This window comes from Neodiprion lecontei, chromosome 3 (assembly GCF_021901455.1).
Source record: "Neodiprion lecontei isolate iyNeoLeco1 chromosome 3, iyNeoLeco1.1, whole genome shotgun sequence".
In the NCBI taxonomy this organism is placed as follows: domain Eukaryota; kingdom Metazoa; phylum Arthropoda; class Insecta; order Hymenoptera; family Diprionidae; genus Neodiprion; species Neodiprion lecontei.
In genome coordinates, this window is record NC_060262.1 from 437,035 (window position 1) to 461,626 (window position 24,592).

The window sequence follows — 24,592 nt, forward strand, 5'->3', positions numbered from 1 at the left end:
CCAAGCCAACGCTCTCGTGGTGTACCGATTCAGTCGCGCCAAGACCGCAGAGAGGTTCGCACAGCGGCGTTTCGTCTCGAGGGATTATCGTTTTATCATCCTAACCGCCCGCGCCGTGGCAACAGGTTGACTGAAGCTCGTGATAAGTAGTTCGTTAGTTGTTTTATTTTGTCGATCGAGTGACGACGACGCGAGGCTAGCGATGTGAACATTGCGTCTATTCGTCGTCCCACGTCGTTCGACGCGCGATAAACTGCAACGACGTCATTTTCCTGACGGAATAAAGAAAAGACGAAAGGTCGATGGAGACTTTGTGTTAGTTCTCCAGTCGCCTGTGTGTGTTGTTACAATAACCCTGTGTGAAGTAGTAGCGGCGGCTGTGTGACAAAAACAAACGAGAACAACAACAACACAACGACGACGACGTGAAATTTGCCTCAAAGTCGACGATCGAGATCGTCAGTTGTCATTTGGTTCGCGATATGAAAAGAAGATGTGACCCCAACAACGAATTGTCGCCGCGTTGTTTCGATTAACGGCCTCGGGTTTTTAGTTATTAGGTAAACAATGACGAATCAATGAACCTGGTTTTCCCGGGTGAGAGTTATATGAGTTGAAAGAAGAAGTGCGTTCGTCCAGAGATAAGGTGACAAAGTTTCTCGTCTTCTCACCCTTATTGACTGAGTGAAAAAACATAAAGAGTATTGATTTTTCTTGTGACAGTTGAACACGCGTTAAATTCGTCAAGATGTCGCGGCTAATTCTTCACCTTTTCTTGATCGTGAATATGTTCGGTAAAATATTTACAACCCACGGCGTCTGCGAACCGATAAGAATCGAGATGTGTCGCGGTGTCGGTTACAACGTCACCGCAATGCCGAATCTCGTTGGTAACGAAATTCAGGGGGAGGCGGATTTCACCCTTCAAACTTTCAACCCCCTGATACAGTACGGTTGCAGGTAAGAGCACAGCAGTCTTTTTTTTATCACCATTTTGAAGTTGGTAACGTAACGAAAAATCATGGAATAAATCGGTGCACAATTTTAAAACGACTTTCAAGTATTTGGCTTTTCAAAATATAAACATGTTTTCTTTGTTATTACGTACTTTAGCTGAGTTTCATACGATCCTAAGGTTGCGAAGTAACGATTTTCCTAAACATGCATCGTTAAATTAACGTTATTAAATCTAACCTCGTCTTCTTTTACTCCTCATCCGCAATTGTTGCGAATGTGTACGAAAAAAGTTGTAAAATTGATGTAACGCGCGTGGCGTTGAGAAGCATGCGGGAGGGTTTTCACTTATATAAAGTGTGTACAATTAATTACCTAAATACGGTTTGACTACGAACTCAAAACACTGACTAGTAGCAAAGAAGTCGTCGCGTGCTTTCCGCCCAGCCGGGTTGTCGTACCACACGCGTGCGTGACTGCGTGTGTATACATAATACGCGTCACGCTTGTACGAAGCACACGTGTATCGCTTGTAGGTACGTGTGTTTAGTAGTAAAAGGCAAATACCTTGTATGTACGAGTCGTGCATATGACCGAATGAAACCGAACCGACTGCCGTAGCCGTGCGGGCAACAGAAGTTGTTTGACAGTTTGTCGTAACACGCGAGCTCTTGAAAAAGAAGTCGAGGAAGAGGAAGAAGAAGAAGAAGGAGAGAAACCACGAGACGACCGGTCGTCATCTCCACAGGCAATCACGGGTCGTCTTCTTATTCTTATCCTTCTTATTCGTCTTCTTCTTCTCGCCACTTCACTGCAGATGATGATAAAAAATTTCACTAAACAAACGTACATAAACAACTGAGAAGGAAAATAATATCCCGTCGCCGCGTTAATTGATGTTATTTTCGCAGAATATCCTGATCCTCTTTCTCCCTCCCGAGTCATAAATCAACAACGCGTTAAATTCTCTTTGGTTTCTCGGTAAATCCACAATGGAAAGGTCTTTGCTAGATTCAAATCGTCTCGTCGCCGCCACTTATTCAACGACGTGGTGTGGGGCTAGCTATAGATATACATATAAATTGGTTTCTAGAGGTGTGGGGAAAAAAAATGTATAGTCAGTCGAATCTCACGTGTTTTATCTTCTTTTGCAATACCCCGTAAAAGGAACGACAGGCTCATCTGTTTTTCGAAGGTTCACATCATGGAATATCTTTGAATTACAATTCATTTCACCTCTGTGCAGAAAAAATTATATATTAACCCTTTGAGTCATAGCGGAAAGTATTCTTACCACCTATGTTATATCCATTTTATTTATATTTAGAGAACTTTGCAACATATTTCTTTCCGGTTTTTTTTGTTAAAATTTCTGATAGTCTACTAATAGGTTTTCAATGCTCGTGAGTAATTGTTGCTATATAATGTAAGTTATTATTGTTAGAAGCAAATTGATTGAAACAAATCGTAAAAGTTGAAGGAATAATTCATTTCCGAGGAAGTTACCCTCATACACATGCACATGTTTTACATAAATTATAAGTTTTTCAGGTCGTTGACTACGAATCCGAAAACCATTGCATAGTTTTTTGACCGGATTAGATTAAATTTGAAATTTTTTTCCGGCATATTGAATTTTTTAAATCTGACTTCAAACTCGTAATCAGTGACCTCAAAAAACATCGAATGTTATAAAACTTGCCTCGGCATAATAATATGTGACTGAAAGGGTTAAATCACTTAATCTCATAACGTCAACTGCAATCGATGATCATATTTAACTGCAATTCTTACGGTAATCCAACTAATCACTACTTTACATAACAATTGATAATAACAATTTAATTTTCGCCCGTACAGCGCGCAACTTCATTTGTTCCTGTGTTCGGTTTACGCCCCGATGTGCACGGAGAAGGTGCCGTCGCCAATCGGGCCATGCAGGGGTCTCTGCGAGCAAGTAAGAGCCAGATGTTACCCGGTACTGCTTGGCTTTGGTTTCCCATGGCCGGCGGCCCTGAACTGTTCCAAATTTCCGCCGGAGAACAACCATCAGCACATGTGCATGGAAGGACCGGGGGAACCGGGTCCGGCAAACCCCTTCCAGGTATGGCTAGACGTGTCGAAGTCTGCGAAAAATAAACTGTCATGGAAATAAAACGGAAAAAGAAAAAAAAAAAAAAAGAATGAAAAACAGCATAAGAAATATACATTATACATTCGTACGTACAGACTGCGGCTAACTCGTCTTTGGTGCTTTTTTCCAGGCCGTCGGTGACGGAAACGGACCCCTGGGTTGTTCCTGGTACGCAAAGGCCGGACTCTACGTATTCCTGAATCGTTCGGGTAGGTGCGCCGCGACTTGCGACGCCGACGTTCTATGGTCCCAGAAAGACAAGAGACTGACCGAGGCCTGGATCGCGGCTTCGGCTACGGTCTGTCTGATCTCGGTTGCGGCCGCGATTCTCGCCCTTATCAAGCCCCGGAAACACCGGGCCACGACCTCCGTCGGTAAGTCTCGAGTGGTATTTTCAAAAATTTCTGCCAAGCTGCGTGGGTGTGTCTGTCTGTGTTTAATTTGCTTCTTCTTCTTCTTTTTTAGAACGCGCAATCGCCTGTCTTGCCGTTTGTCACGCGGTGGTCGCCGTCGGTCACGTGGTGCGTCTTGCGGCCGGTAGATTTGCGGTAGCTTGTACACCGGCACTGCCTCTCCACCCCCAGGAACCGGTGGTTATAGCCCAGCAGCATCATCAGTACCTCACTCAGGATGGCCTCTCTAATCCTTACTGCGCACTTGTCTTCCTGCTGCGGTATTACTTCGGAAACGCTGCGATTGTTTGGTGAGTCTTGTTTTAAATTTTACTCGGAATTTTTCATTGCCTTCTTTCGTTTTCTACTCTGATATTTTTTTGCATACATTATAGTATTATAAGATACAGCATATTCACCTGCACTTTATTTATTTCCGTATTCTTGTATTATATACGCGCGCGCGCGCGCGTTTGTGTGTGTGTGTGTGTGTCGTTGGCTGAAATAATTACCGAGGAATATTTGTACACATCGTCGAACGATTTGGAGCACGTCCTTGTCTCTCTCTCTCTCTCTCTCTCTCTCTCTCTCTCTCTCTCTCTCTCTCTCTCTCTCTCTCTCTCTCTCTCTTTCTCTCGTTTTTCTTTTTCCCGCATCGAACGATAGAACAAGGAGCCGACTATCGGGTCGGTCGGTCTGCAGCCCTCGCGAGAGCGAGAGAGGAAGGAGAGAAGGTTGAGAAAATAAGAGAGGGGGATATAATATAATCTGGCAACAGTGTAATGGTTCCCCGCGTGCCGCTAACGAGCCACCCGACTCCCATCTCATCCCGTTTACTTGAAGACAGAGAAAGATAGAGGAGACGAATGAGCGAGAGAAAGAGACACCGGCACACCAAGCCTTGAAACGTAACGGGTGGCGTTCAGTCCTTTTTTTTAACAAATTTTTTAATTCTCTGTTGGAAAAAAAATGGTAATCTTTTTTTTATATTCATCCTAAATCTGATGAATCGACGACGACGAACATAATCCCAATTGTTGCGACAAAGCGTCAATAATTACCCTCTTTATATATTCGTCGTGTACGTATTTTTTTTTTTTCACCGTATAATTAGTCAGGGGCTTTTGATGCTACATGGTATGATAAAAATTGATACAATAAAATATAATAAGATTGGTACGGCAAACGGTGTAAAATTTCGCCTCGCTGAACGAAGAGGAACACGGGGTATATGGGTATAATAATACGAGCGAGCTAGCGAGCGTACATTTGAACTGGATATACCATACCCACCGGGGAGAGGAGCAAGCAGATGGGGTCTCGACTGGAGCAGAGGAGAGAACCTTGTTGCCAGATACGCATAGAGTCAATGGCATTCCACTGTGCTGCACCGCCCGGTCGGGAGGAAGAGAAAACCTTGGAGTAGGAGGAGGTGGGATAAGCAAGAGGAGAATATGAAGAAAAAAAAAAAAAGGAAAAACGGAGCTGACGACGGATACCGCGGTACTGGAACGGCCGAGGGATAATTAGTACGAATGACGGTACAATGATTTAAAGGAAAGAAAATAAAAAAAAAGAAAACGAAACAGAAAAACAATTAAAATCGATCGATTGACGGAAAATTGAACATGTATTTCGATATCGGGATTTGTGCGATTGCGCGGCGTGATTGGAAAATTCGAATCAAAAAACAATGAATAAAAAACTCGTAGAGTTGTTACAACTTATAGATGGATAGATTACAGACGGATATAGACATGAATTATTAAAGTTTTACAGTATATTAACCGTTCGATTATTCTGAAATATAGTATACAGGTATGTATACATAATATCTATCCTATATACGCGGTATACTGCACTTTGTGACGATCACGATCACGATCGGATCACTCGCGTCACCTCTAACAATAAGATCGTGTCACGTATGCGTATGCAATGTAATACGTTGCGTGCGCGACGGAGAAAGTTGCGTGTACGCGGGATGCTGTAGATACATACGTGTAATAGTTGCATACGTTTATTTATAGATACATACTATACGGTGTATATATATATATATATGTATATATACGAACACTATATACGATTTATAAGTAGCGTGCCAACGCTCGATTATTAATTCAAACAAGGTGCTGCCTGCAACACGTTCAACAGTTCCTTCCGTCTAATTGGACCTGCTAGATGCCCTGCATAACTGGTTATAATCTCGCTCGCGACCGCGGGAGAACACCTTCACGTATTTATACATCATGCATTATACCCTCCTCACACAAGCGTTTGTATCATGCGTGCAGTTGCAATGATATTTTCACGTTACAAGTACGCGAGTATGAATTTGAAAGCACATTTCCGAAAAAAAATTTGACTATTATCGCGTATAGTCAAAAATATTACAATTATAGTTTAAAATTACTATCATTATTGTTGTTATTAATATTACCATCATTATTATTATTCAAGCGAATCGTATGAAAACAGATTACAAAAAACACTTACACATATCAATTTATACGCACATTTGGTTATCTTGATCCATTTCCCGTGTTACGAGCAGCGTGACTTTTTCTTGAAATTCATTAATTAAGAATTTAATTATCGTAATGCAAATTATACGGTAAATCTCTCGTATAATGTATAATTTCATGTAACCTCGCAAGCCTTGAAGATGATGAGACGGAGGAGAGAGGTCAACGCGTTACACAGTTGACCTCTTGACCCGTCTCGATTTCATAGACGACGCTATTATACGCTAACCGCTAATCAACCCGGCGCGGCGAGCCACAAGTGGTTCCGCTGTACGTATATATACATATATACATACGCACACCTATGTATACAGAACACAGAATGTAATTCAGCATACATGCATAATATATATGTATATATATATATATATATCGCTGTGATTGCTCCCGTACGTATATATTGGGTACATGTATAATATGATCAATTAGGATGAGCGTTTCAACGACAAACGCGGCACACGAGTAATATCAACAGTAGACGTATTATCATTGTCATTATTTCATCTGATTCGGATCATTTGGTTATTATTGCATCGTACGTAAGTTGCACGTATATTGAATATGAAAAAAAATTCCGATCGTGAATTACGGATGGGATAAATGTCGTCGACACTCTGAAATACACAAATTATACTCAATATTCCGAATTTAGATGCGAGAAAAAATTTAACTACCAATCGCATTCCAATACGTTGTAACGCTGAACGAAAAGAAAGTAAAAAAGAATGAAAAGAAAGTATGGAAGAAAGAGGAATTCTTGTGCCAGCAATACGGTGCAGTTTTCAACGAATCTAAACGAAACGAAAGGAACGAAGGAACGAGATGAGAAGGAAGCTTTCTTAGGGTTGTAGAGACGTCGAAGTAGGAACGGGGACAGGGGGAGGAGGGGTTAAAGACAGGACAATGCATCGGCGGAAGGAGTCGCGCCGCGGTCGTTCAGTTTCTATAGGTATATATATAAGGTACCTTTACCTTTACCTTTACCCTACTCTTGCCGACTCGAGTCTCGCTGCATATACATATGTGGCAAGGAAAGAGAGAGGGAGAGAGAGAGAAACTCTCGTGGCTTTTCTGGACTCTAGTCTAGACTCCATGCCCACATAATGTTGTATATAATATACTTTTGCTGCATCAGAGATTCTCTCTCTCTCGCTCTCTCCGTATTTTTCTCTCTGCCATGCATAACACTGTGTATACTCGGGCAGGCGCTGGGTATGTAGGTACCTCGTTTGGGTTTGGTTTGGGTCGGGTCTAGAGCGAAGGGACCCGGGTGCGATGTTTATCGGTATCCTCGATGTAAATTACGCCAGTCGGTGTGCCGCTCTCTCTTTCTCTTGCTCTTTCTTTCTCTCTCTCTCGCCGCTTCGACGCTCACCGCATGCCTCGACTCACCTTACCCAGCCACTGTACCACCCCAATGCATTGTTGCTCTCCAAGCACCCCGATGGAGTAAAATAAGACGAAGAAAAACCTGCGTATACGCATACCTATACTACGCACTGCACGATACATTATAGTATGTAGGTATACGGGGCGGGGTTGAACTTATGAAACTTGAAGTGAAGAAGTCAAACTTTTACGAAATAACAAAGTTTCGAATGGTCGGAAATTCAAGTTACGATAAAGCAAAGTTGCGGAAAATATAGTTTCGAACTTCGACAGAGGTCTTCATAGTATGTTTGGAATATCGTGTAAACTTATACAGTGACAATAATTCCTCTCGCGAACAGGAATATAATGGACAATTGCAATACTCTGTGTCTTGAGGCTTGAAATCGCGAAAGACTGAAGAAATTATTTAAAAAACAACGGGAGCGGAAACAACAGTAGTGAGTATTGAAGAAAAATAAGATCGTAAGTGTACCTACACGAATTGTGTGACAATGACTGGCGATGCAGTCGACGTGAGAGATTGGGACTTATTGTCACATAACTCGTATATAATCGTACTCACATTTTGTTTCGGACCGAAAACAAATCAGCCGTACATACATAAGTCCAAGGTATTAACGAACATTACCGTACATAGTCTACCATAAAACAAAGGAAGAACGACGATTACGACGATGAAACAGCCGAACTGTGCATATGTGAAACGAAAGCAGGGACTCGGAGGGAAGTTAAGTCGACGACGACGCATGCATGCGGGGAGAGAGAAATTCAACGGCAGCAACAGCAGCTCGCTAACGCAGCACGCAACAGGGAATAAGGATGAAGGGTCTGCCTGCCTGCCTGCCCGCCTGCCTGCCTCCGCGAAGAGCTGATCCATCATCTCCTTGGGAGAAAATGGGGGCCCCCCGATGCAGCCGGAGCATGCTGCAGAGCAACACCGCAGGCTTTCATGCCGGACGCGAGGTCCTTACGAGCGCAGCTTATTCCTCCGGAGCTACCTCCGCAGCTTTCGAGAAGAGCTCTGCCTGCCTGCCTGCATGGTGTCCAAGAATCACGCGCGCGCGGCGAACCAGGGGATAAATTCCTTGCTCTAACCGATAACTCGTTACGATAACGGTTATGACTGTATATGCTGTATATATTGTATCCTGGTATACGTATAATAACAATAATAATAATAATAATGATGATCGTGATGACGATGACGATAATAATAATAATAACAACAACAACGGTTATCATTATATATGCAGGATATTAACCAGAATTCTTATGAAATAATAGTATATAACGCGTTTTTCACGAGGCGCGAAATTGAGGTCAGGGTTGCGTAATGTCAGATTAGTTCGCGACTGCGCATGCGCAGAGTACAGAAAACCGCTTTTAACTCGTAGGACTTGAAATCGGTCTTTTCAGTACTCCGTGTATGCGCATTGCAGACTCGCTCAACCGTCATAAAATCGGGTACTTGGTGTACGTAAAACAAGCGTGGAAAAACGCGTAGAATATGCTCGCGTTGCATAAAATAATCTGCTGGACGGTGGTGCAAATTGATGGATATACAGTGCCGTTTCATTTCTTTTCACATACCAAGGAAGCTTGCGTTCCTTTTGCGAACGAAATTTTTTGATCGTTTACACACTGTATCGTTTTGTTGTACGATTATGGTGATGATGATCTTGTGTCTGGCGAATTCTAATAAGAAAATCTGTAGGTACAAGGGTGGGGGAGTAATTATATAAGAAGACACGAAGAAGAGATTGACTGTAATATACGAGGGGATCGCGGAAATTATTATTTCAAACCGTGTTTCTGAATATAATGTATGTTGTCTCCTATCGGGATATAGCGATGCATAAACTTCAGCGCAGATCGGGGAAAAGGGAAAAGATGATGAAGAGGACAGGACAGGGGCGATGAGAGAGGGAAGTAGGGAGGGGCGGAACGTGCATAACGACTCGCTAACTAACAAAACAAACACAAAGTCGCCAGCGAAGCCGACTAGCCTCGGTCCATCCGCCCGTCTCATCTCCTCTCGATGATTATATACCCCGAGGCCCGTCGTGCACGTACACACACATACGCACACATGGTGCAACAGCCCACCACCTACCTACCTACCTACCTACCCACCTACCTACCTACCTATCTTCGTCGACACGAACGAGAGGAACATGATGAGAAGGGACGAGAGATGAGAAAATGGAGAGAAATGGAGGGGCAGGGAAGGGAAGACGATGCGAAAGAGAGGAAGGAAGGAAGGAAGGAAGGCATGCCTGCAGGGTTGCGGCATAGTCGGCACATGGTACTGCTCCTACGTGCTCCACCACGGTACCCAAACCCCATTATAGATGCCGATGAAAGATTAACTTCGAACCGAACCGAACCGAACGAAACAACGAACGAGCAATGACCGAGAAAGAAGGAGGGACGCGGATGAGAGCTCGCCGCGTTATTCTTTCACAATTCTATACATACACTCGTGTATACCTGCAAGTAGTGTATATGGTTTACTACGTGTTGGTGTTGGCTCATTATCGTTAAACAGCCCGCCTTGTTCTTCTTTCTACCTCTGCTTTGAGTTACGATTATCCTCGAAGTCTTACGCAAACGAGAATCGAGAAAAAACGTATCAACAATAAGCAAAATGATACGAAGAAAGAGAATGAAATTGTTAGATTCGGAATTATCTTATGTAGGTTATATTCGCGATAGTTACTTTTCGTTGTCATATTAATTTTCAATTTTTATACAATTACGTGTACATGATCGTTACCTAACTGTATATGTATATACCTGTTATCCGAGTCGCTGCGGGAGATTCGACATTGGAATGTGTAACGTACGTGTATTATACATACGGGATAATTGATCATACAACGCAGTAAGTGTTGTTGCCTACGTTTGGGCCTGTTCGAAGACGAAAACAAAGAAATGACCAGGAGTCAAACTTACTCACTTTTCAATGAGAAATAAGAAAATGCAATAAAAAGTAGGAAGTTCCGTTTAAAAAACAAAAGTTGGGCCTCAATGGGTCCAGCAGAGTCCCCGGACCCAAAAACTGGTATGCTCATCCGATGAGCCCCCCTTCATATACCGCAACTTTTGTCCGAGACATTTTTCAATTCAATGCTTAGCTTCCGAAATATTTGAGCATATTTTTCAAAACAAGACACACCGTATTCCCTATTCTCGCTATACCGCGCACAGTGGCACGCGATACTTCCGGTGGGCGCGGCTGAAGTCTTGTCTATTTTCACGTTAAACGGCGGGTGGTGTGAATGCATACCCCCCTACGTATGCGTAGACCTACACAGGAATCATTGTACGAGAATGGGCGAGGAACCTGCAGCTTATGCGAAACCCGGTGTTGATAGTTGGAACAACAAAAATGGTGAAATAACAAGGAAATGAGAAATAAGAGATGGAAAAGAAAATAGTACCTAATGGTAGTGACGGAACGTCGTGGACGGTGATCGGCTAATGGAGGGCGGCAGGATATGATTCAATTGCGCGCAGGCTCAGGATTAGGATGACGCTGGTTGCGTTGTCTTTTGTGCATTGCGCCAACGCGTCAGAGAGAGAAGAAGAGACCACCCACCAACCTGCGTTAGACGTCCACCCGTGATTTGAGAGTCGACGAGAAGGCGATAATCTAAAAATATCCGGATATATACGAAACTCTCGCGTGGCCGACATATATAATTCTCTAACTGTACCGAAACGTTGTATGCATGTGTATACCTATACCTGTATAAAAGAGGATGTTAACAAGAACAAGACTGTTCTCAGCTATGCGTTGTCGGTGTGGTAATAATACATTTTTCTGTTCTTTATTTTTTCATGTACATTCACACATCGTTTGGTATTTATTATTCTTGATCATATAATTTTTTTCTTACTCGAGTATCTATAAATCTGTTCGGGAATATATTGATAGTAAATATGTATAGAAGAGTACCGTGTGGTAAAAAAGGTTTTTTTTTTTGGTTTTGTTTTTTTGTATTTCTTCTTTCGACAACGGCTATTTTCATGATACTGCAGTTAGAAGAAGAGACTTGAGCTCGTCCGTTGGCGCAGGCCTTCGCGTATCGCGCTGAAACCTATATAGCCATACGTATGTACTGTATGTATGTATATATACTTACTACACTGCACTACTAATTCTATTCTTGGCATCGTAATATTTTTATAGTTTCGTGTTAACGGGTGTTTATTATCCTCGCGTCACCTTGTCACGGTACCATTTTAAACCATTGGTTAAATAATCAAAGATTTAGACCCCCCGCTCCTTCCTTCCTTCGTTCCTTCCTTTCTTTCTTTCTTTCTTTCTTTCTTTCTTTCTTTCTTTTCTTCCTTATTTCTTCCCCTCTACCATCCGCTCAGCTTTTCTAAATCGCATTAGAGATACCGAACTGTTATATATATATAATAACTGTTATATATCTATAATAACAAACATACATTACACGTCATATGCGTATATTATACGCATACACACAAATAATACTACGTTAAACCATTTTGTCTCACGCCGTGTAACTTGTAGTTTGTTGGGCATAGGAACCTGATGCCGCGATATTATATTTATACTTAAAAATTAAACTGTGAGAAAGAATGGCGTAAAAGGAGGATGAGGAGAAACTGCTGTAGGTCAATTATAAACACGTGTCCCCTCTAATTTCTTGCTCCGGTTTCCGGAGGAGGGGAGGGCTTCGATGCATCCTCCATCGCGCCCGGCAGACACGTGTTTCTGCATTCTGCATATAATGCTGCAGTCCGTAGTATTTCCTTTGCGTCATTAAAATCGGGGTTCGGGAGATAAAAGAAATGGTATATTTTACAGTAAGAGCAATTAATGACGAAAACTAATGAAAAATTAATAACCAAGTATGTAACGAATTAGTCCATGTCTGTGATAGAGTATACATGATATAAGAGACTTGGACCGTTGTTCCTACTACAACATTAAAGTAAAACTCGGTATAATGGGAGTGAGATGCGAAGCAACCAAACTCGGAAGCTGCGGGATGGGAAGAACCCAAAGCACCACTAGGCAGATCAGTAGTTGCCGCCTAAGAACAAGCAAATGAGTGTTTGCTTGGTCGTCTGACTGCGTGGAGCAAGTATATAGCAACCCAATGCAGCAGCAGCAGCACTACGTCTAGTTTGAGAGGATGCACCAATGGATGGATGGATGGATGGACGGACGAGTTGTACGTGCGTGTCGCGTGTAGGTACCCACCTACATACCTACCTACCTACCTACTTACCTTATACCTACTCACTTCTTCTCCACCTTCATCTCCTCCTCCTCCTCCTCCTCCTCCTGCACAGCGCACATATTTGACGAAGGGACACAACCGGTAGCCATGTTTTTTTACCACTTGAAACGCGAGCTGTGGAGGAGAGGCCGGAGTCATCTGACAACCCGAAGTCGTCCACTACTATCTGCTACCGCTTGCAGAGACCAACGAGGACGATGGCGACGTTCCACGAAGCGATGATGCCGCGGGGAGTGATTAATGTTTGTTTAACGCGTTTAACCGTCACACGTTTAGAATCCCAGGAAAAAAGGAGAAGATGAAGGGAACGGAACCAAGGGTGATGAGGATGGGTATGAAGAGAGTTGGGCATTTCTTGAAACGGCGATGTACGGACAAGAAGAACTCGGGTCCTCAGGAGCACCCTTAACTCTCTCTATACCTTCTTTTCCCCGACTACAGCTACCGCACATATTTGTTCACCCCCCATCATCGCCTTTTGTGGGAAAAACCATTCCGATGACATGATGTAGTACAAGTATATTGTTTGAGTTGAAAAACGTGATACCTTTTCGTCGTCGTCGTCGTCGAATATCAATTACCTCGTGGATATGGAAACCATCGTTGTACGGGAGACGAAAGAACCTGAAGTAACGGGTTCTGAATAATAATATGAAATAACAAATTGAAATCATGTTTTCCAGATCTCGGGTACATATAACACAGATTTTTGACCATCACTTTTTTCGAACAAACACTTATTTCTGGAATGTGAAAGTGGCGTACTATCTTACACGCGTATTATCGCTACGTAGACAGCTGAAGAACAAGATTAAAATGCTGTGACGGAATGCCGAGATCAGTGTACGAAGTTTCGTGGCCCGCGGGAGGATGACACCAACATCTCCATTAGCTCATTTTATACCTGTAACTCGCGTTGAAGAAAACCAACGACAGCGACAACACGATCTCAGAGTATATCCCTTCTCTGGTTATTTCATTCCGACTGATTGTCTTTTTCATATTCTTATTTTCTTCATCTCGAGTTGTGGCGCTTGAAAGAGCAGCAGCCACCGGGTGTAAAAACTTGCCGGTTGCCACCGCGTTGATATCGCTGTATATCCTACACTCTGACAAATGGTCGAGATACGGTTTGGCGTGACTACCATGCGTGTATTGCGGGTACCAATATACCTGCGTATAATGTGAGAGAAAAATCTTTTAACGAGCAATCAACGCCTCGCTGGAATTCCTCTGACCACTTGTGCACAGATACAACATACATACATCTCACTATCGTTTTGTCTCTGAGATGACGCGCTTGTACATCATCGTCCTTTCGGTTTATTATATTACTATACACATTATATTGCTAAATATCGTTACATACTTGTCAGATATGCAAAAGATTTTTCTGTGTTTGTATATACGCGACAAGCTCAGATCTTATCAATATTCTTTAAAGACAAATCGATATCGACGTACTGCAAGGTAGTCGCCGTCAGAAGGTTGCACGGTGGTGCAGACGCGCGGGTAAAATGCGTCGTTAGTTTGTTTTATGGTAGTGTTAACAAGCTGTCCTCTCTCGCCTCCCTCTCCGTCGCCTCGCCTCACCCCATCGCCCCTCACGCACTCTCTCTCTCTTCTCACGGTGAGGTATGGAGGTACGGGGTTCATTAGGTATAGGTATAACTCGTTGACGAGATCGAAAGAAGTCAAGTGTGCCAAGTGCAGTGTCGAGTGTATACGTGTATACGTTATACCTATAGGGCCACTGCTTGGTGCTGCGTGGCTGCCTTCACGCCGGTTTTCCAGACCATGGCAGCGAGGAAACCAGCGCCGAGATCAAAGCTGTATCTTATACGAGAAACTTGGAATGGCGGTTGGTAGCTTTACTCATTCATTATATCGTTCGAGAATTATACGATTCGATGCACCAAGATGTGTGTCCCTTCGTTCGTGACAAATTATCATCATCATCGTCATCATCGCCACCGTCACCGAGAGAGGGAGAGAGAGACAGAGAAAGAAAGGAGGGGGTTTTCCCCATTTCGCCGGCAGTGTATCGATCCATGACGTGCATTACTGTTTTTCCATAAACTGAGCGGATCAGTGACGTTAAAACATTTTCCCGATATTGCATACCTCGATTCAACAGACGTTGTTCGATGTTGTGATACCTATATTTCACCTGCTGCACGTCGAGCTACGGCGCAACGACTACAATCTGCCAAGTTGATATATGTTATAGGTTTGAGAAAAGCCTGAAATTATTTCGGTTTTACGGTAATTTCTATACATTCATCATCTCCTCTTCCTCAGCCTTTCCGAGGACCGCAGGTTGGAGTGAAAGACGAGTCTAAGAGAGCGAGCGTGCATGGTGAACGTAGCGTAGGGACGGCCGGAGTCAAGACCCCCTGAAAGAAGTCTGGCCCGAATAATGGCTTCCTAGACACAGGTAGCCGATCTTTCTTCTCTCCCTCCCTCCCTCTTTCTCTCTTTACGAAAACCTGTTTTCGACACGCAACGTTTCACAAGGCGTTGTTGAAAAGATAGTATACCCTCCTGCCGTACCGCCACGGCGTATCCAGAGCCTCGTGCTACGACGGTAACAAGCCTTTCCGATTATGTTTTCGTCGGACTTCGCGTCCAGCAGTACCACCTGGTATACGCCGACTGCAACCTGCACTCTGCAGGTTCGTTTGAAAAGGGTTAAACTCCGCGCGCCTCGTTATCCCCTGCTCATCGCATGATGCTGGATACGTACGCATGTGTACGTAGAACACTCGGACTCGGTTTATCCTCTATACATACACACACTCGTAACTCTAATTCGATCCTCCATTATATTCGTCTCGATGAAACAGCCCGATTTCTCCTCATCGTCTTGTAATCACGAAATTGACGTACGCCTATCATAACTGGAGCGATCGACCGACGTAAAGGAGCCAACTCACTGCCGTACCGTATTAACTTTAAGTAATCGTGGTCTTTCTTCGCAGAACGATCGATTTTGAAAATTAAAAGCCTCTGTAAACAACAAAACGACCGTGATTGGTATTGGAACGAGTATAGATGTGTAAGGTATAAAAGACACTCTGAGGTATTTTAAGAAATCCCTCTCGCCACACCATCCAACATACCCATCGTGCCTCGAAGAGGAATCTATGTATCCGATCGTTTGGTTAGGTCGAGTCCGGGGCTCCGGGGTGATTTACGATTTTCGAAACGCACACGTGCATACATACGTGCACACTTGCATACACGCCCACACACGGAAAGCAGGGAGACTCGGAGTGGGTAAGGCACAGGTACGTGTCCGCATTAATCACACGCACCTACCTGACCGCCTGGTGCACGTACTGACTGACCGGCGATCTATCATATTTAATTAACGCTTTACTAGGTGCACTACATGCTTGCACGGTACACACAGGCAGGCAGGATCTCTCGGGGTATAACCTTGTACACAATTGCCCAGCGCGGCGAAATCTTTCATCTCCATACCCTGCGCGTCGTGCCCGTGAATGCAGGTATAATGTACAAGGCATAGGAACGTGTTTTATGGATAACCTAGTAGTTGCGCTAGCTGTGGCTAACCTCCGGGATTTTGTTTCACGTTTAAGAAACTTGTTGGGAGTTTCTTTTTCTCGTACATTTTGGTGCACTTACACCATAGCCTTATCGTACCTTCCACGGACATTCGAACGTCTGGCTGCTAGTTTCAGCCTCGCCTAGAACTAGCCGCTCTGCTCTGAAGCGATTGAAAAACGAAGAGAATTTGATCTCTCAGTTTTTGCAGCTTCGTTTCGTGAAATGTCCGTGTATATACATACCTGTATATGGATATGTACAACACAGTGTGTGTGCACTTGAATTTCCGATGTATTTACAACTATATATTGTATCCTAATAATATTCTTCGGGCAATAAAAATCCTCCAGACGATTATTTGTACTATAGTACAGTACCATGGATGCAGATGATCCGCATCGTCGAAGATACAGTGTGTAGGTGAAAAACGTTCCAAAGGCCGCGGTTCTCTTTGATCTCTCATACACATAACCGCTCGAGTCAAGAGAGAAGTGCCGTACTTTGTGGAGTTTCGCAACATAACTAGATCATTTATATACAGATCTTGACTTCCTTTACAGTTTCCTGTCGCTGTTACAGCGTTTTTATACCTATAGAACGCAAAGCAAAAATTGCACGGATTTTCATCGTTCCATTAATCCTTATTCAAGGTGGGTCGTCGTCTGCGGATGGTGGTGCATCGCTGCTAGAAAATGGTCCAGGTCCGACGCATCGGGAAGCAGCGGCGTCGGCGTCGGCGTCGGTCGCGATCAGGACGGTTTTGGACTTCAGCAGGGGTGCTCAACCGTCGGGACAGTGGCCTCATGGGGATTGCCGGCCGTTCACACCATCGCCGTTCTCATTACGAGGGACGTTGACGCCGACGAGTTGACGGGTGAGTTTGTTACACACGATTCTTGTTCATTTTTCATCTATATCCATTCAGCGATGTTGTCCACTTGTCTTTAACTTACGAATATAAAAACAGAAGACACATCTCAACGCTTGCGAAGAGCTTTGCGTACCTACTACATAGTTGTATAAAATGGAACCGCTACGCGACTGTCTTTACCTTCATAATACGCCCCGTAACTGTAATACGACGCACAATGCTTTACACTATTTGAACCCACCGGTGCACGTGGCCAACAACGAACAAGTTATGTAATGGATGCATACATGTTTGTACGTAATGTATACCGTACATAAATCCGACGTTGCTGCTACTGCTGCTGCTGCCGAATACAGGCATTACGTGTGTATCGGTATGTAAGAGGAATTCCTTTGAACTTTTATTTATTCAAGTTGATTTTATTGGTGGTCGTCTGCCTCTCTTGTGTCTCACCTACCACTTTTGCATAGTCCTTGGTGTATAGGAGGTGTTTGCTAATATCGTACGAAATTGCAACGACTAGATCACGTTGCACTTTATTCTTCACATGTAATTGATCGGTTACGTGAACAATAACGCTGTGCAATGTCTGCATCCTACGTGAGTAAAATCTGTTAACCCTTTGAGTCACACATTGTTGTGCTGAGTAAACTTTTATAACAAGACGTTATTCAATGGTTTTTGGTAATTACCCTCGAGTATTGAAATCCTATTAGTATAAAATAAAAAATAGCTAAAAAACGTAAAAAAAAAAAAATGTCCCAGAGTTCTTTGAATATACAAAAAAAAATAGATATAACATAGGTGATAAGAATACTTAGTACAATGACTCAAAGGGTTAACGAACCTTGAAATAAAACAATCCTAATTTGAAATTATTGTGCTCGAATTTATAGGTTTTCACAACGACCATATCTGATAGTCATAATTTATCATATACGGTCTATGTACACCTAGAACCAATCGTGCCTCACCCACGCGCTATGCCGACTGCGAGAGTCATCTTCTTATGCGTTTAGTTATTCGTACCTTATACCGCTGGCGGATATCGCATTGTCTGCCTATACCTGAGTTACACCTACGACGTCGAGTTTGCGATAAGATAAGCTTAGCTTGGTGTTGGGATGGATATAGCCCCGGTATATATATACATATGTATGTATACATGCATAGTATATACATTCTGTATATAACCGGTGGTGGTTCGGGTAAAACGCGTGATCCGACCCATGCAAGTATACCCAAGCCTCACTGGGTGTACTTTATCATGTGTATACCTACCCGAGTGATTCGGGATTTTTTAAGGGTGCTGTTACGTGCCGGTCTGTAATTCGAAGATAAAAATGAACGCATACAACTTGGATTCCATGATGTTATTTGTACACGATATCTGCGACATTATTTTGTAGCCTCTCGAATAGGTATTCAGTTTGTTGATGTTCTCTTCGCTCTCTGTAGATCTAAGTAATACATCGTTCGTTGATTTTGAATCGCTCTATAGACAAATCGTTTTCCGTGGGATCACTTCCATGCGTCGATCGCCATCGCATGTAGCTTATAACGCAGAGACGAATATACGTCATGTACACGGAAATAATATACATATATACTGCACGATATAGGTTTATAGAATGTATTATTATACCCCCATCAACCGTCGTCGACGCGACGGATTAATATGACTATGTACGATAGATGCAGTATACGTGTATATATGGGTCTGTACGATAATGTGACGTGCATGATGTATGTGTATATGTATGTATGTATGCACGTGACGACGCCATCAATATACTCTACCCGAGCATCACGGTTTGACGTTTTTATCTCGCTTATACTGTATAAATAGTCATCGTACACACACACGACACATACACAAGATATGGAATGGATATCTATGTGAAAAGAAAGCGTCCAGGTGTAGTGGGGCCAAAAAAACTGTTGTACAATACCTAGATACGTGAAAAAAAAAGAACCAACTCGCCAAAGAACCTGATGAAAATTATTTCTTTACGATGTATAAAACTTTTTCAAAATTCTTTATCCTAATTTTCGGGGGATGTAGGACGGGAGAAAAACTACACAGTTTTCTTTACGAAAATTCAATATTCTTTAATTTTTTTTTACAATACAATATATCGGAGCCAGAATATACGCAACACAGTCACTATTATGGTATTTTCTCTTCCTTCTCGTATTGTGTATGGAGAATTCCACGCGAACCCAACCAACGTTTGCCTCTCACCACATTTTATTTTGTTCAAAATGTTTTCTGCAATTGTCCCAATTCTGATACAGTATCCTAAATTTTTTCAGATATTTTATTCAACTGGTTAATTATTTATAAATATGGAGAATGATTTTGAAAAGTATCTTCTTGATAATTTTCGAAAAGTTCACAAAAACTGTATTTTTTTTTTTTTTTTTAAACATTTTGAGACCAGGCCCATGATGGAACGATGTTTTTTTTTTTGATAATTCTAAAAATATTCTTCTCAAAACCACACTCAATATTTATAAATAGTTAACCAATCGAATAAAACATGTGAAGAAATTGAGGGTAGCGTTTCAGAATTGGGAGAATCGCAGAAACATTTTGATAATAATAAAAAATTGTGAGGGTCAGACGTTGGTCGGGTTCGCATGGAATTCCCCATATATAGTTCCATTCTTTGGTCAACGCTGCAGCAGAAGCAGCAGCAGCAGGAACGGCAGAATCAGGATCCAGAGAGCGATAACTCGCGAGCGAATTCTCTCCTTCTCTCCTCCATGATCGAGCAGCGCGGTTTTTTTAACAAAGTCGCGCACGACCTGCGGAGAAAACGGTTGGTTACATTACGTTGGTTGAGGTGTGTAGGTTGGTAGGTAGGGTACGAGAGGGACTCGCCGGTATCCCAAAGGGAATTTGCATAGTCCGACTGCGGCATGCATGCACGATACTTCGGCCCCTGTGCTGCAGAAAATCCTTTTCTTCTCCAGCCTCCCTCGATCTCCCCGCGTAGTACGGTGTCCCCGAACAATGCAAATGCCGATATTGAAAACTCGGGCATCCAGCGATTTTATATTATTCTTACGCTCTGTCATATCCGGTTCGCATCATGTTTGAAACTACGTATTCAAATTGTGAAGTGCAAAAAGACTGAGCTAATTGAGCTAATCGATAACAAGCTGATTCAAGGTCCTCTTCATTATATATATATATATATATGCACATAAGTATATCTATTGTATACCATGATATGTGCATCTTCCGAATTTCCCGATAATTTTTCTCTACTCGTACATAGAAATTTTTTTTTTCAACCGCGTACAGTTGTTGCATGCAAATTTAGTTTCCGGTAGTCTAGGACCACCCGGTAGAGGTCCTTATACCGAGTCCAGTGTGTTAGGCTCCAGAATTCTTGGACTCCTGCATCATGCGGTTGGTTCCCGCTTTGCCGCCTGTTGCTGCTGCTCCTGCCGCTGTTGCAAAGGACAGTGAAAAGTTGTAGAGCGGGTCTTTGGCTGAATTTATTTGCATTGAATGTATGCGTGTAAGGTTCCTTGAGCCTTTGTCGTTGCCGTGCATTTCTGTATAGCAGATAAGTGTTGGTTATTTGCATATCATATACGTGAAGCTGAGTCAGTCCTCTGGTAGGTCGCAGACTCCACTACTATTTACATCTATAAACTATGGAAAAAATCAAATCAACGTAAAAGGCGGGGGTTGGTTGTAATTTGTGAAAACGGTTTGTAAAAATAAAATAAATGAATATACAAATAAATACAACCGTAGCAAGTTTCTCTCGCTAGTATATATGCATAATGTGTAATATCAGTACACGTAGGTGTAACGACGTAAAGTGGAAACGTGAAGGAGATGTTCTCTTTGAGATAAAAGGTGTGTGCGCGTCAGGATTTATTGGACGGCGTGTACTCGGTGGATATAACCGAGTACTACTCCAGGTCTTCCAGTATCTGAGAGATGATGTCCTCCTCTCGTCGCTTCCTTTTATCGCGAGGACACTTAGCAGCGGTTCAAGTTGACGTCCGTTGTCCGTACAACGAGTGAATAAATCTAAATTGGAAACTATAAGTGGGCAATGAAACTCGGTAAAAGATCACGCGATTCATTCGGGGTATTGGTCAGGTGCAGGGAATCATGGAACTTGAATAAGAACTTTATTATAATTGCAGGGTTGAAGAAACACAGAGAATTTCTCAAATTTTAGTACCTATTATCTTTTCAACTGGCACGCGGAAATCTCATCCAAAGAGAATGACAAAAAAAAAAAAAAACTAGGAAATACTTTGTAACGTACAGTCAGGAGTTTACGAGAAGATGAGGGACGCGTGCCGCGCGTGTCCAGTTTAAAGATCCTTGCGGAAGACTAGTTTTTGCGATTGATGCGCCTGCAAGTTAGGAAGGCGAACGAAGCTGGATGGAATAGGATTCGATAAAGCGGGTTGTGAAAAAGTGAAGGTAAAAAGAAAGGAACCGTCGTGTCGCGTCGCCTCGTAAAAGCAGCCCGGATCGCAAGCTATTTCACTTTTTTCCTCACATACCGTTGACTGTTGTTGTGTTATTATTATTGTTGGTGTTGTTGTTGTTGTTGTTGTTGTTGTTGTTGTTGTTGTTGTTGTTGTTGTTGTTGTTGTTGTTGTTGTTGTTGTTGTTGTTGTTGTTGTTGTTGTTGTTGTCGTTGGTGCTGTTGGCCGTTGTCCTGCTGCTGCACGACGAAAAACCCCATCTTTCTCTTTTGTGCGAAATGTGGACGAACGGCTGAGTGACATGAGCGACACAGAAATGAGGCAGAAAGAAGTGCAGGGAAAGAAATACTACGGATCGCATTGTATATACTTTTTATCGCGAACCGTAGCAGCAACCGCGACTTGAATGACACCAGCTTCTTCCTCTTCCTCTTCCTCTTCCTCGTCCTTCTGCATCTTACACGCACCTTATATACTCATTCCGACAATCCTCCACACCTTGGACCGCGACTCATGGTAACCAAAATATATTTTCCTTTCCAGGGAGCTGCTTCGTCGGCCAACAGAGCACGAGGTCCTTACTGGTCCTGGTGTTGGGTCCTCAGCTTGCGTACCTCTTCTTCGGTCTCTCCTTCCTGATCGTGGGATCGGCGACGCTGCTCCTTCCCCGTCCGTCGGTGAGGCTATCGCCGCTTTTGAGTCCGTTGAACCCATCGCCGACGACCGCTAGCTCGACGCATTCTAACACGAGGTCTCAGCTTCACCAGCAGCATCACACCCTGCACGGTCAGCAGTCACGGGGCGTTCAGAACAGCGTGCAGAACGTCTTCCAGGGGAAGACCGGGCAGCCGTCCTGCGCGACGATTCTCCAGGCCGACCCAAGGGCACATCAGAGGGCCCTCCTGACCAGGGTCGGCGTCTTCGCTTGCGGCTATGCCGCCATTGTTCTCGCAGTAGCCGGAATCAACTTCTACGAATGGTGGAGCCGCGACTCCTGGCTCAGGGCCCCGGAGCCATCTACGGCACCAAAGGAGGCCCCGAGACCGATGATACAGATGTTCGTGATGCGCTCGGTCGCCTCTCTCCTCGCTGGCATAATCGCCGCGGCCTGGATATGGTGGCCGAACCTCATTGGCGTATGGCGAAGGCTTCCGCCGTGCAAACAACCACCCCACAAGTGCCATCCCGCTCCGGTTGTCAGGTGCTACAGCACCGGATCCACCAGCCCGACCCCCCATCAGATTCACCACCTCAGTCATCTCGCGCCCCAGCATCCATTGCTGATGCGTAACGCTCCCGTTGTCAATAACGGGCAGGTACCGGCGCCCTACAGGGGACACAAAAAACATCGGAAACACAGGAAACACCACAGCGGTAGCGAGACTCAGGTTTAAAGAGGAGAAGAGACTCGTTGAAGTCGGAGCGAATTCGAGACTGGATTCGAGTCTGGCGGTAACTTTCATTTTATTACTCCTTAAGTGTGTTGGACTTATTTTTTTCTCAATTTCGTTGTATTTAACAACGGGATGTATACTGCGATCTGGTGACACGGGCAGAACGATCTTCGAACAATCTTGGCCGACTTCGTCACCGACGACGACGGAGGTTTGACCGTTGACTCGCGAACACCTTCCGGTATCCTCTTTTCGTCGTCCAACGAATTCTCCTCTTCCTCATTTTTCTTTAGCTTTTTCTTCTTGATCTTTTTTATTCTGTAAAATTCCTCACGGTCCATCTCGTCGATCTCCGATACAATGTACTTGAGAGTCGATTCGATCTTCGGTATTACGACGTGCTTCATTCCCGCTACCCTGACGTTCGCCGTCTTCAGTGTCTTTTCCAGCGTCAGAAACGCCGTCTGGAGGGAGGCGAGCTCGACGCCGAGTTTTATCACTTGTAGAAACATTTGCTTCGCGGTAGCTAGCTGCTGACCACCTCGGGAAAGACCGGCGTACTCGTAGACGTCGATACCGTCCTGGTAGCATTCAAATACGGTTATGATTGTACCGGCTACGTTCACCTTGGACGTCAGTATTCTCGTTCTGGCCTTTTCACCGACTGCCTCGAGTATCAGGGCGGCTATGCTCATCGTTTCACCCGTCACGAAACGTACCTCGGCCAATGAAAACGCTGCCTCTCTTATCGCCTCCGATATCTCACTTTTCACTTGTATCAATTTTTGCAACGTGACACGCAGTCGCGACTGCAACGCATCGGCCTTACGTTTCATCAGGAGGTGGCCTTTTGTCGCCACGGCGACGCGTCCTTTCAACATCACGACGTTGCCTCGTGTCGGAAATATCATCAATCTGTTAGTCTGAGACATTTTCAGTTTACTTTGTTTTGTATTTTTCTTCCTTCTTGCTGTTTAATATCGTTTCATTTTGTATTTCAATATTATTCGCGCAAAAATTTCATACAGAGAATAATTTAAGATTTTACTTAATACGTTTGTTATCGGGGGTGTAAATTATGACTGGTTGAAAGAGAGGAAAAAAAAAAAAAAAAACAGCCAACCGAACAATAAGTATACAATATTGACGCATGAGCCATTGATTTAATACGTGTGTATATTATACGTGAGAGATAAAACTTTTGGGACAGCCGTGCCGTGCCGGCTGACGAAATGTAACAATAAAACTAGGGGAAAAAGAGGGATCCCTCTCCCCTTCGACGTAAAGAGTAGAGTGATGTCTGTGGAAATTCCGACCTGTCGCTCAGAACTCCTGACATGTGTGTAAACATGGAATGTGAACCCTGTGGCAGTTGACGGGCGGTTATCATCATCATTTGCGTATACCGTAGTATGTAAGGTTTGGACGAGAGAAAAAGAGGCGCGTATCTATCTATACGTACATACAAGAAGCATTTTTCCGTAGTAGTGACACACTATTTTATATTTAAATAAACATCGATTAGATATTAGCTAGATAATATTATGGGTATAAATACTGGAAAAGAAAAATTTTTCTTTTATTTTCGTTTTTGTTTCG

The 24,592-nt window shown here is 43.5% G+C and overlaps 2 protein-coding genes across 2 annotated transcripts; one reads left to right on the forward strand and one right to left on the reverse strand.

Moving 5' to 3' along the window:
• LOC107220095 (frizzled-4) lies at nt 1-22,993 on the forward strand. The gene is made up of 7 exons (XM_046735793.1): nt 1-960; nt 2,815-3,058; nt 3,219-3,462; nt 3,554-3,791; nt 16,909-17,000; nt 21,932-21,961; nt 22,143-22,993. Exons 1-7 carry the CDS (start codon nt 749-751, stop codon nt 22,991-22,993), a joined length of 1,911 nt encoding a protein of 636 aa, XP_046591749.1. The 5' UTR covers nt 1-748.
• A 95-nt stretch (nt 22,994-23,088) lies between these two features.
• On the reverse strand, nt 23,089-23,925 carry LOC107220082 (V-type proton ATPase subunit D). Its single transcript, XM_046735794.1, has one exon. The coding sequence runs from the start codon at nt 23,923-23,925 to the stop codon at nt 23,089-23,091; it is 837 nt and encodes a 278-aa protein (XP_046591750.1).
• Nucleotides 23,926-24,592: the final 667 nt, after the last annotated feature.

Coding starts and splice junctions, on each gene's coding strand:
- LOC107220095 (XM_046735793.1), top strand. CDS start 749: ATGTCGCGGCTAATTCTTCACCTTTTCTTGATCGTGAATATGTTCGGT. Junction 3,059..3,218: donor GTCCGGCAAACCCCTTCCAG/GTATGGCTAGAC, acceptor GCTTTTTTCCAG/GCCGTCGGTGACGGAAACGG. Junction 3,463..3,553: donor CCGGGCCACGACCTCCGTCG/GTAAGTCTCGAG, acceptor CTTCTTTTTTAG/AACGCGCAATCGCCTGTCTT.
- LOC107220082 (XM_046735794.1), bottom strand. CDS start 23,925: ATGTCTCAGACTAACAGATTGATGATATTTCCGACACGAGGCAACGTC.